Source organism: Manis pentadactyla, chromosome 3 (genome assembly GCF_030020395.1).
Source record: "Manis pentadactyla isolate mManPen7 chromosome 3, mManPen7.hap1, whole genome shotgun sequence".
Classification (NCBI taxonomy): Eukaryota; Metazoa; Chordata; class Mammalia; order Pholidota; family Manidae; genus Manis; species Manis pentadactyla.
In genome coordinates this window covers 217,405,725-217,418,251 of record NC_080021.1, presented here as the reverse complement: position 1 = coordinate 217,418,251, position 12,527 = coordinate 217,405,725, and the positions used below count along the sequence as shown (strand labels likewise).

The following is a 12,527-nucleotide window of genomic DNA, read 5'->3' as shown; positions in this document are numbered from 1 at the left end:
CTTGCAAAACTGAAACTATAACCATTAAACAAAAACTCCCCAATTCCCTCTCCCCTCAATCCCTGGCACCCACTGTTCTACTTTCTGTCTCTTCGTATTCGACTACTCTAGGTGACTCATATACATAGAATCATATAATATTTGTACTTTTGTGACTGGTTAATTTTATTTAGCATAGTGTCTTCAAGGTTCAACCATGTTGTAGCATGTTCAGAATTTTCTTCCTTTTTAAGCTGAATAATATTCCGGTGAATGTATACACCACGCTTTGTTGGTCCATTTATCCATTGTTGGACACTTGGGTTGCTTTCGCCATTTGCCTATGGTGAATAATGCTGCTATGAACATGGGTGTACAGATATTTTCCCAAGACCCTGTTTTCAATTCTTTTGGGTATATACACAGAGTGCAATTGCCAGGTAATACAGCAATTCTATTTTTAAGTTTTTGAGGAATCATCATACTGTTTTCCATAGCTGCTGCACCATTTTACCTTCCCACTAATGGTGCAATTTCGCTACATTCTTGTTGAAACTTTTCTTTCTTTCTTCTTCCTTTTTTTTTTTTTTTTTTAAATAATAGCCATCCTGATAGTGGGAAGCTCTACCTTTTTAAACGTGAGTATTCGAAAATACGTGGCTCACATTTATGGCACTTTATATTTCCCCTGGACAGGAGTACTAAGAGAGGATGGAAAAGAAAGATAAAAATTTCTCAGACTTGGCAGCAGATAGGAGTCACGTGACACCGTTCTGGCCAATGAGGTGTGAGCAGAAGCCTGCAGGTGCCACCTCGCTCCTTCATCCTTCTTCCTGCCTGACGTGCAGAGTTGGGGCTCAGCCATCCTGCAACCATGAAGTGACTCAAACGAGGCTTCTCTAAGGGTGGTGGGCAGTCTGGTGAGAGGGTGTGGGGTCCCTGATAGCTACTGCAGCAGCCCCTTATTATGCATCTCCACACCACTTACCGTGTGAGACCAATAAGTCCTTCTCTCTAAACTACCCTTAGCTTTTTATGTGATTGTTAGTTGCAGCCGAACATCTCTAATGGGATCACTGGACAGTGGGGCAGCTGGGACTTGAGCACGTCTGTCCTCCACAGCCTGTGCTCTCTCTCCACCTCCACCTGCCTCCCAAGAGTGGACTGGCGATGCCAGTGAGGGGTAGGCTAGGCTCCTGGCTGCCCCCTGCACCTGTTATCCCCAGACCAAAGTGACTCGAAGCCAAACAGTGAACAAATGTCAATCGCAGGAACTACATTTACTTTATATACAGATACTTGCAGTTAGGATGTCTGTTGCTGATTGTTTAAAGTGGAAAAACCTAGATGGTCAACAGTTGATGATTCCAGAAATTACATAAAGCCACTGACTATTTTAGAAAACTGTTTTATGTCAGGGAAAGGTATTTAGGCTGTATTATGAAAAATGTAGGTCACCAGGTAGTATGATTCCAATTTTGTAAAATAATGTGTGTGTGCAAATAACCAAAATGTAGAGTGGTGGAATTATGCATAAAGTTGTTTTCTCATGTAGACTTTTTCTACAGAATCCAATATTTCAAACTAAGTGTGTATTTGTAATTAGGAAAAATAAAGCAACACATTAAAAAAAAAAAAAGACCCCAGCATCAAGAGGACTAGACCATTTCTTCGTCAGGAGCCTGTTGTGCCTTCATTGGTCCTTCCCGAGGTTTACCAAGAGTTGGAGGAGAGGGTGTGGAGCTGGACAGGGGTGTCGGGAGGAGGAGGAGGGGGCTGCTAAGTGAGAGCTCCTGAGACTAAGATCCTCAGGTGCTTCTGCTGCCCCACCTGCTTGGGCTTCCCTGGGAGCCTGAAAGCCTGGCGTTTGCCCTCTGCTCCCAGGTTCTAGGTGAGGTTCCAGGGTTAGCAGCTTTGGGTGCTGGCAGTCCACGGTCCGTGATTAAAATGCACCGTCCACCTGACACCGTTGTAGACTGGGAAGGCGATTCCTCCCTTAAATGGGCTGCGGTCGAGGCTGCTCAAATGTTTTGTTCCACTTTGATTCAGCCTAATGTGTTGGTAAAAGGGTCCGTTCCTGAGATGTTTCATACTTAATTACGTACGAACATGGGAGAGAGTGGAGGCCCCAAACAACTTGTTTGGCGGTTGATTAAGTGAGTATCCAAATGGGCAATCAATAATTTACTAAAATATTTAAAATACCTCCTGGCTTCCTGTGATGGGAAGAATATGGCTCACGTGTGGTCCTCTGTTGACTGCTCTGCAGTTGAAGGTGCCCCTGCCTTTCTGGTCTCTGTCTTGAAGCCTGGAAACTTCTGCCTGCTCTCTCCATAGCTGGAAGAGTGGCTTTCTCAAACCTAGATCCAATCACATCACAGTCCCACTTAAAACTTTATTGCACTTCCTTACCTCACCCCCCCGCTCCCACCCCACCGCACCTGGGGAGCCCCTGTTCACCTTGGCAGGTTTGCCCACCTTCCCCTCTGCAGAAGGAGGCCATGACCACCTCTTTCTCTCTGAGGACTTCAGAGTTCTCTGTGAAGGGGGCAGGAATCCTGGTGCAGGGGCTGCGATCGGTGTTAACAAGTGATTCCCTCCCTTTCCTCCTTGAATTAACAGCAAGACTCTCCTAACCTTACACTCCTGGGTTGTTAGTTCTGGAGGGGATCCCACTTCCTTATTCTCTACAGCTGAGGTTCTGAAGGGTTCATCCATTTGCCTGAGAGACACTGGTCCGGGGCTGAGACCCCAGTCGAGGCTGATGTTCTCATCTCTGGGATCTCCTTGGTCCTTGGGGTCACTTCCGCCATCACCATCATTGTGTCAAAATCACGCTGGGCCAGTTAAGAGGAAAACAGGAGCAAGGGGAGGTTCAGAAGAGACCAAAAGAGGATTCTTTGCATATTTGCTTTAAATGAACTAAAATAAACCTGATTCTAAGGAATTTAAAAATGGTTGATGCACCGAGCCTTAAACAGTTGAGTGTGGAGGAACATATGATCCACTTCAGATATTTTCAGTGATATTTACTGGGCTGGACTGGGTTTGGTTTTACCATTGGCTCCCCAGCTGTTTAGCAAAACGTCGAGCACATTCAGTATCTGTATTCATTGAACGGCTAACTCGAATACCTACTATGTCCCCAGAACTGTATGCTGCCTCAGTTTAATCCTCAGAGCAACCCCGAAAGTCTTAAGCTTTATGCCACGCTCATTACAACAGGCAGCTTAGTTACATTGTGGTTTATCCACGGCAGATTTGGTTTTAAATCTGTCTGGTGACTTTCTGAGCAACCGTCCAATGCAGCGTTCTGCATGTAGTGAATCCTTAATTATTATTAATTGATGAGGGTGCTTTCTCAGTCTGAATGCTTAAACCACATGCTCTCTGAATATGATAGGAGTTGCAGCATATTTTAATTAAATACTGACAACTTTAATTCTGATTGCTCATTCTAATACTCTTGAGCTGATAGCACCAAGCTAATGGCTTGTTCATTCTGAAAGATATTAGTAGCAGGGTGCTGCTTTTTACCCAAACATAAGATCATAATAATTAAAATCTGATATTGCTTGAAATGAACTCCTTTTAAAGTAATTTATATCCTACAAACACACACAGATGCAAGCATGTATGTGCCAACATTCTCAAGGATTTACAACACCTTAGAGAAACTCTGTCTGTTCCTTTCCAAAATGAAAAGTTTTCTATTGACGTGATGAAAGACTCCTTACTAGGTTCAGGGGAAATGTGTATTTCTACTGATCAATTTCTGAGTTTCCCAGAAGAGGGGAGCCAGAGAGAAATCCTGAAAACTAATGACTGTGGGAGCAGAGTGTATTTGTACTTTATTGCACCAATCAGTGTCTAAACCACTGAATCAGAGAATGAGACAAAGGAAAATCTTAATGTGTGTGTGGCTGGGGGTGGGAGGTGGGGCAGGAGGGGGGCTGAGCAGGAGGGAGAGATGATATCCGAGTACACAAAGAGATGAAATTGGAGACAGGATCCAATAAAGCAAATACAACATATTGTGTATAACTCATTGCTTCCATAAACTTACAATGAGCATCTATCGTGCCCTAGGCATCAGAGCCCTGATGGTTACCAGACAGCTGTGTGCCACACTCCCAAGGAGCTAGCCTTAGAGCTCTATTCAAACCAGAGGTCCATGTCTGGGCTTTAGGTGAGGCTATGAACCCCCTACAAATGTATGCAAAACCTCATGTTTATGGGTAAATATGGGTGTCGGTAGAAATAAACTCGTACATTTTTTTTCCTGGGGACATAGTATATAGCAGGGGTCACGTTCTCTAAGCCTTCAGGAATCCAAAACGGTAAGTAAACATGATAGTAGAGTTTGCCTTCTCTGATCTTCCCCAAGAAATGATGAAAAGCAAGCCAAATCCAAAGGAAACCAACACAGTTACTTTCCTTTATTTTGTAAAGTTAAGTATTATCTCCAAAAACTTTAAGGAGATAAAAAGGCCATCGAAAGAGAGTGACTTAGAGGACACAGCTAACTGACATGTTCTTAGCAGCAGCGTTGTGTCATTAGAGATGATTTGAACTAATGGACCTATTGCTGATCCTTGCTTGATTCTGCTCAGTTCTCAAAGCGGGGGATTCAAGCACACATCACAGACCCATCACAAACTTTCCCAGCATTCTCCCGACAGCTCGGATCTTCTGAATGTTTATTATTTGCCAAGCATTATTTCAAAAGCTTTGCCTGCAAGGTTTTAGTAAATCTCACAGCTATTTTGTAAAGCTAGGTATTATTACGAGTCCTATTTTACAGATGAGGAGAATAAGGCTCACTGAGTTTCAATAACTTGTTTAAAGTTCCACGGTTAGAAATTTCCCTCTATCTATCCCTCCTCCCTGGGAAAAGTTATGAATGGCAACACTGTAAGGTGATATAGATGCCAGGAAGTGAAAGCAACAGTGAAACACCTTTCTTTCTGGTGAGACTATTAATTTAAATAGTTTTTGCATTTAAACATTCACAGAGAGCAACAGCAGGGCCCAGTGTTTGAGCAGAATTTATCTTTACTGTTCCAGAAATAGAAGATTTGAGTTGAGGTGGTGTGAGGGTTGGGGGTCATTGTGGAAATTATCAAGAGAGTGGGTTTGAGGTGAACTCCACAATTTCAAAGTCCTGGTTAGCATAGCCCAGCAGAACTGAAGACTTTTCTTACCATCCAGGCCGTGTTTACGCTTCCCATGCCCTTTATCAATGGCCATTTAAAACAACATATTTTGACATAATTTCAGACTTCCAGTTGCAAGAATATGCAAATAATTCCTGTATACCCTTTGCCCAGATTCCACAACTGTTACTATTTTGCCATAGTTGTTTTGTCCTTCTTTCTCTAAATAAGGACATCCAAACTATTCTTTTTCATGTAGATGTAATGATGTTTCTTTATCTCTTCAGGGTACATTTCCCCCAAACAAGGATGTCCTCTTCAGAACCACAATACAATGATCCAAAATCATGAAATAATTACCAATAAACCACTGTGAACGTTGCTACAGACCTTATTTAGATTTCACTGTTTCCCTCATGTCAGCAAAAGAAAACCCCAGATGGTGCTTTGTGTTCAGTCCCGTGTCTTTCACGACACAGGTGTGTTAGGTCAGTTATTTTTCCCACTGTCTCTCAGTTTGTCTGATGTCCTGATCAGATCTTGGTTTTGCATTTTGGCGCGACTATCACAGAAATCATATTGCACCTTCCTCGATGCATTGTATCAGGAGGTGGCTTTGTCCTACGCCAGCAATGATGACCTTGGTCTCTTGCTAGGGTGGTGTCTGATAGATTTCTCCACTATGAAGTCATTACACCCTCCCCTTTTACATCACTGAATTTTTAAAAACATGGTGAATGTATGGTAAAGTATACATAACATAAAATTTACCATTTAAATCCATTTTTAAGTGTTCAGTTCTGCAGCACTAAGTGCATTCACATTCTTAGGGAACCATCACCACCACCCATTGACCTTTTTCATTTTCCCCAAACGAAACTGTGTCCTCATTACGTAGTAGCTCTTCATTCCCTCCTGCTCGAAGCCCTATACCCACCATTCTACTCTCTCTCTACGAATTTGACTCCTCTAGGGACCTCCTGTATTGGAGTCATACAGGGTTTGTCCTTTCGTGCCTGGCTTATTTCACTTAGCGTAATGTCTTGTACACCCATGTGGTAGCAGGTGCCGGAATTTCCTTCTTTTTTAAGGCTGGGATAAATATTTCCTTGTATTTATCTACCATATGTTGTTTATGAATTCATCCCACGATGGACACTTGGGTTGCTTCCACCCTTTGGCGACTGTGAAAAGGGCTGCTGGGAACTTGGGTGCAGACGTTACCTGCTCCAGCCTCTGCTTTCCCTTCTTGGGAGCACATAACCGGAAGTGAAATTGCGGGATCATCGTTTTTCCTTTGTTAACTAATGAGTTTCTTTGTGGGATGGTACTCTGAGGCTATGTAAATATCCGATTACTTCTCACAGTTTCACCAACTAGTTTTAGCATCCCTAGATTCCTGTCTGAATCAATTATTACGCTAATGGTCACCAAAAGGTAATTTTCTTTCCGTCATTCTTTCTACATTTATTAGTCGTCATTCCTCTGTAGGGAAGAGATTTCCCTTCTCCCTCATTTCTTTGCGAATGTGGGTTCATTTTATTCAATGGGTTCTGATCCTTTACTCCACTGACACTTTATTGCTCCGAACAATTCTTTTCGATATGGTTCCCAAGAGCGCAAGTCTGGGGAATAGTGGGATCTTTCTACATTTCCTTGTCACCATTAAGAAGGCCGAGAGGGCCGCCGGACTGCTCCAAACGCAGAGGACGGCTTTCCCGCCCACGCATCAGTCGGTGAGTAAAGCCTCTTTCCCGGAGCCCGGCCCAAACCACCTGGTCGACCCCGCCCCGGCAGAACTACATTTCCCAGAGGCCTTCGAGGGGTGCGTCATCACTGAGCGCGGCCTTTTGCTCGCGAAGCCGGCTTTGGGGGCCGCGCTGTGGCAGCGGCAACATGGCGGACCTGCTAAGTGTCGGCGTGAACCTGGAGGCCTTTGCCCAGGCTATCAGTGCCGTCCAGGCGCTGCGCTCCAGCGTGAGCAGGGTGTTCGACTGCCTGAAGGATGGCATGCGGAACAAGGAGACGCTGGAGGGCCGGGAGAAGGCCTTCATTGCGCATTTCCAGGACAACTTGCACTCGGTCAACCGGGACCTCAAGTAGGTACCGGCTGGGGGGCCGGGGTCGGGGACCAGCCCGGCCCCCCGCTTCCCGACTCCGCGCGAGGCTTCCTCGTTAGGGGCTGCTCTCCCCTTGCCTTGCTCCTGGCTGCCTCCGTGCCCTCTCCAAGCCCCTGCCTTACCCTCAGGGACACTTCACCCTCCGCCCCCGCCCTTTCATCTCCCTGGTCCTGACCTCCGAGTCCCGGCCGCCTCCCGCCGCACCGGACCTCGTGTGCGGCCGCTCCGTCCCCGACGAGGAGACATGCTCCTCCCATGAGCTTCCACCTCTCATCCCCGCCTGGCAGGTTTCTCACCTGTAGGCCCTCTTGTGCCCCACCAGGTCGGATCAAATATTACCAAACAGGGCCTGCTCAGCGCTGCCCCAAATCCAAGTGCATTCCATCTGATCAGCCCCAATCCCTCCCTCCGGAATTCATCAGTAGCACTCTACCCAACCTCCAAACACGACGAAACAGGCCTTGATCTATCTTTGCGTCTTCCCCTGCCGGCTCCAGAACCACCTGCTCGTTTTTGCCCTCCAACTCTTCACGTCTTCCGTTCAGTTCCTTGCTCTAGAGAGAGCTAAAGCTCAGGGTTACCTGGCCTAATACGGTGCTTCCCCCGCCCCCTTAGTAATTTGTGGCCCTTTAGGGTAGGATTGTACATTTCTCTTTCTTACAAGTTACCTCCTTTACTTCTACTTTGTAAGTGTTGTGTACAATTAAGTGTGGGGGGATGTTTGTAAAATGCCTGGCACATAGTGGGCACTCCCGGAAGGGTTAGATCCTGAACTTGCCTTCCCTTCTTTAAGAGAGTCAGCCCTTCCCAGGGAAGTTAGGATTTCAGGAGTTTTGCCTTTTACCTCTCAGAACTGACCTTAGCAGGGAAAGATGTTTTGGTGGGGTAGTCATCCCAAGATTTCTGGACTGGTTGGGTTTTTTTTTTTAATCCCCGCCCTCAACTTGGTCTCTTTAGCAACCAGATGGAAGGAGGAGGTAACACGGAGGCGGAGGTGGTGACCAAATGATGGGTGCCTCTTTTAATTTTTTTTCCCTAAGTAGTTGCCATTCTTTTTTGAGGGAAAGCCAGGAAATGGCACACCCCTCCTCAACTCCCACATCTACCGTGCTGTTCCCTGGCGCAGTGCCAGCGAATACTTCCCCTGTGAGAGGGGAGGCAGGCTCGTTCTTTCCTCTTTTTTCTTTCGTCTCTGATTTGCTTCCCTTGGTAATATTCAGGATGTTGTAATCCTTCATCATTTTAGAAAGTTTAAGAATGTTTACATTACCATTTGCCTTCTTAAATCTTTATACAGCAGTGCCAAGAAGAAGGTGGCTGAAGATTCCAGAATGAATGTGGCACGAGAAGCTGTTCCTAGAGAGTCTTTAGTTGACAGTTTGGGACTGGCCCCTCAGACGTGCTCCTGGAAGGCGCTTGTGCTGTTGGCTTGCTTTCCCAAGCTCCTCTGGAGTTTTCCTGCTAGACTGAAGTGTGTTTGTTTGACACGGCCCCCTTGGTGGTGTCTTCCTATTCCATTTGTTAATTTATTTCTTCTTTGTTTTGTTAAGTTTTGCCATCTGTGAAGTGCCACGTACCAATCTATCCCTATGTGAATGATAAATAATCATCATTTATTCAGGTACTTGCTGTTGTGCCAGATGTAATGATCTGTACGTGGGTCTGAAAACTTAGTGAGAAGCAGTGTTACACCACATTTCAAAATTTCAGGAAGTCTTCTCCCCCCGCTGCAGAGGATAATTTGAGTTGTTAAGTCCCAATTTTAGAGTCTTATTGATTCCCGTACTCTTCTTTTCTCCTTTAGAATAGCACTAGAGAGCTTGGTTTTAAAATAAGATAAGCTCACAGCCTAATCTTAATCTTCCAGAAAGTGTTTCTTCTTAAGGGACTTCCAGTGGACAGTTTGAAGAACAGCCTTTGACCAGCGTAGTTAACTGAACACGTGTTATAGCAGACTCAGGTTTGTTTGTTTTATATGTTTATTTTCAGTGAGCTGGAACGTCTGAGCAATCTGGTCGGCAAACCGTCTGAGAACCATCCTCTCCATAACAGCGGCCTGTTAAGCCTGGATCCTGTGCAGGACAAAACCCCTCTCTATAGTCAGCTCCTTCAGGCCTATAAATGGTCCAACAAGGTAAGGGAGACATATTAGAAATGGAGCGAATATAGGAAAAGCCAAGTTCCCTTACATCTCCTAAATGCAGAAGGTGAGGGTGTTTGTATCTTCTTTGTTCTTGATTTAGCAGGGGGTTACAGAGTTGCAAATTGTAGAATTCCCCTCTGAGTTGTTTTGTAGCCCTTTGGAGTCTTTGAGGATTAATCATAACGCTCAGTTAATTAAATTTTTTAACAAGTTCTAAGTCAGGGGTATTGAGCCTGGAGACTGGGTGTAGGGAACAGCATATTTATGATTGGCAGCATGTTGTGGTCTGTGTATCTTTTTCTGGGGAAGACTTCCTGGCTTTGGTCAGATTCTCAGAGGAGTCCATGACCGCCAGGAAGGTAAGGTCTGGTGGTCTGAGTGATCGGCACTCACCCGGCTTATGGTACCTGTACTGTCCGTCCTCGTGCTGTTGCTGGAAGAACATCAGGAAATGTTAGATTCCTCTCTACTCTCTAATTACTTTAGACCCCTTCTGAGGGAGATCGCTCTAAACTTGCTCCACAGAACTTGCTATTCGTGGTTTCCTCCAGCAAGCAGGCCTGCGGTGTAGACCCTAGGATAGCTGTAAAGGAAGACTAGGCTGTAGTCTAAAAATAACAGGAACAATTAGGCTCATCAGTGTGGAAACAGTGAGTTTGTTTACTGACAAGTTCCTTTTGTTTGGGTGCTGTCGGTTGTTTTGTATTTTTTTCCCCCTGCTGATAGAGAACTAGAATACGTGTTTGGCACACTTTTGGAAGCTTTTCTCATTAGACTGTGACACCTCCCTGGAGATGAATGTTCTCTGGTTACCGGCTGTGAGCTGCTCTGCCCCTCCTGTTATCTCTCATCCCTCCCCCCTTTCTGCAGTCATTTTCCCGTGCAGGGCTTGGATGATAGGGGAGCCTTGACAGTTTTTCCAGTGTGCAGAATTTTTTCTTTGGATTTCTTTGTGGGTATTTCTATGTAGTATTCTTTGGTTTGCATGGAACCCTGGGAACTGAGTCTGAGATTCAAGGAGAAGTGATTCATCACGGGGTACTGAAGAAAGAACTTGAGCCTCAGATGCAGACATTTAGCCTATAAGGCTTATCCTCCAAACTCTGGGCTGCTGTTGATAGAAACCGAATTTGGTTTTGAGCCTCAGGGTGCCCAGGTGACGTGGGGATCTGTCACTCCCTTGCCCTCTCTAGGCCTGCTTTCCTGTGTTGGCCTGGTGTTTCCAGGTGGTAGAAAGGACAGCTTGGTGGCTGTTGGTGTGTATGGATGGTCCTTTTACCAGGTGATCTCCAGGTATCCATGCCGGACCCTGAAAAAGGATCTGGTTCTGCTTGGTGGCTCTGCTTGGTAGGTAGCCCCCGACCTAGACAGTGTATTGAGGCCAGGTGGTGGGATTCTCTGTGCAGATCACCTAAAGCTCGGGAAGGGAGGCTAATGGAGTTGCAGAGAGGCAGTTCCCAAAAGAAAGGGATGCAAGGCAAACAAAAAATTATAGATGTCTGGTGCAGTTGCCAGGGCCAGACGTGGGACTCTTCAGCCTTCTGCCGACAGCACTGCCCTCCCAGGCTATCCTGTCGGAGCTCCCTTCTTTTTCCAGGGCTATTCTTGGTTGTCTTAATGTGGGTTTACCTGGTGATTGGGTGGGATCTGATCTCTAGGTGCATAGTGTGACTTGTTTCTGTTTAGATCCCTGGTAGGAAGTTTTGCTTTTTGGTGTTTGGATATAGAAGCCACGTTGGTGTATCATGTGGGTAATGTTCCTGGAATAGGCTAGAGTGATGGAGATTTTCAGTGGTGGGAAGGTTCAGGCTCATCGTGAAACCAAGTGACTGGGACTCCAGTGGAAGTGCCTGGTTTTAAATGGAGGAGATGACAGTTAACTTTGGAGCGAAGGAAACTTAACTGTTTGCCTAATTTAACAGAGTATTAGAAGTGACGTCCCTTCCCCTGACACCCACCTTTGCTCTAAGGTGGAAAAGAGGTTGTACTAGGAAAAGAAATATTATGTATGTGGAACCTCTTGTCTTAGAGATGCTACAGGTTAAAAATAGATGTAGAAATTTGTCTCGGATTGTAAATCCCACCCAAGCAGTGTGGGAAATGTAGAGATTTTAGTCATGGCCCTGGCCTGCTGAGCCCCTGTAAAGTCTGTGCTCTTTCACCAGCTCCCTAGTGCCCCACAGCAAGGGGGTTTGGGGCTGCCTGTACCATTGAATGGTGGAGATTAGGAGACGGACTGAGAGATGTTTAGTTTAACCCCTTGCTTTATAGCCGAGCCAACCGAGGCTCAGTGAACCATCCTGCGCATGGCTCCACAGCTGGACTAGAACCTGGGCTTCCTGACTTAGGTCAGCCTTCTTTCCTCTAAAACTTGGTGTTTTCCAACTATAGTAAACATTTTTCCCTCCTTTAATCTTCGTCTAGAAGCAATTCATATGTCATATTTTATCCAGGAGTCTATGCATTTTACTAATTTGTAATGGTTCATCGAAAGGTGGAGGTGGCAAGTCCCTGGTACAGGGGTTCTCCAGCCACTGCTCTTGTCCTTGGCAGACTTCACTAGTCACCCTCTGCGTTCTCTCCTGCTGAGGCCTGTGTGGGCGCACCACGCTCTGTTCCGGGGCCAGGCAGCTGCCGCCAAGTACTCACAGGTGGGCTGCAGGGAAAACTTGTTTTTTATTTCTGTTACGGTAGACAGTGTCCTGTTTGACTATTACTTATACCTTACCTTACTCAAAAGGATTTAAGGTAGATTATAAGAATATATAAAGCCTTGAAAGGAAAGAGGAGAACAAGGTAAGGGTACCTTATGTGCATTTCCTTGATAAGCCCAAGAAGTAGCCCTAAGAAATAAGCCAGTATTCTAATACCCAGCTGGGGATATGGAAGCAGCAAACAATTACATGTGTTTATTTTGCCTCGCCTACAAATGAAAAGAGTTTTTTAATTGCTAAAGCTTTCATCATTCATCATTTTATCCTCAAAGAATTTAAACAAGTAAGTGCATTAATACATTAAGTGAAGTTTGCCAGTGTCAGCTTTACACACTGTTGGCTAAGATCTCAAGGAAGTGTGGGAAAGGCTTTCATGCCACCCATTATGTGATGAACTTCCTGTTTCATTGGCTAT

General features: G+C 45.4%; 1 protein-coding gene across 7 annotated transcripts in view; it reads left to right on the top strand.

Annotated features, from left to right (window-relative positions):
- Positions 1–6,992: 6,992 nt before the first annotated feature.
- MED27 (mediator complex subunit 27) overlaps positions 6,993–12,527 on the top strand; it is a 182,870-nt gene continuing 177,335 nt past the window's right edge. For 3 of the 7 annotated variants that reach the window (XM_057499151.1, XM_036913495.2, XM_036913496.2), the window contains exons 1-2: positions 6,994–7,234; positions 9,245–9,389. In XM_057499151.1, the coding sequence (XP_057355134.1) occupies positions 7,032–7,234; positions 9,245–9,389 (348 nt within the window). In that variant the 5' untranslated portion in view covers positions 6,994–7,031. Of the gene's footprint in view, positions 7,235–9,244; positions 9,390–12,527 lie in introns of all 7 variants that reach the window. The other 4 variants (XM_036913493.2, XM_057499153.1, XM_036913494.2 and 1 more) reach the window with 3 other exon arrangements.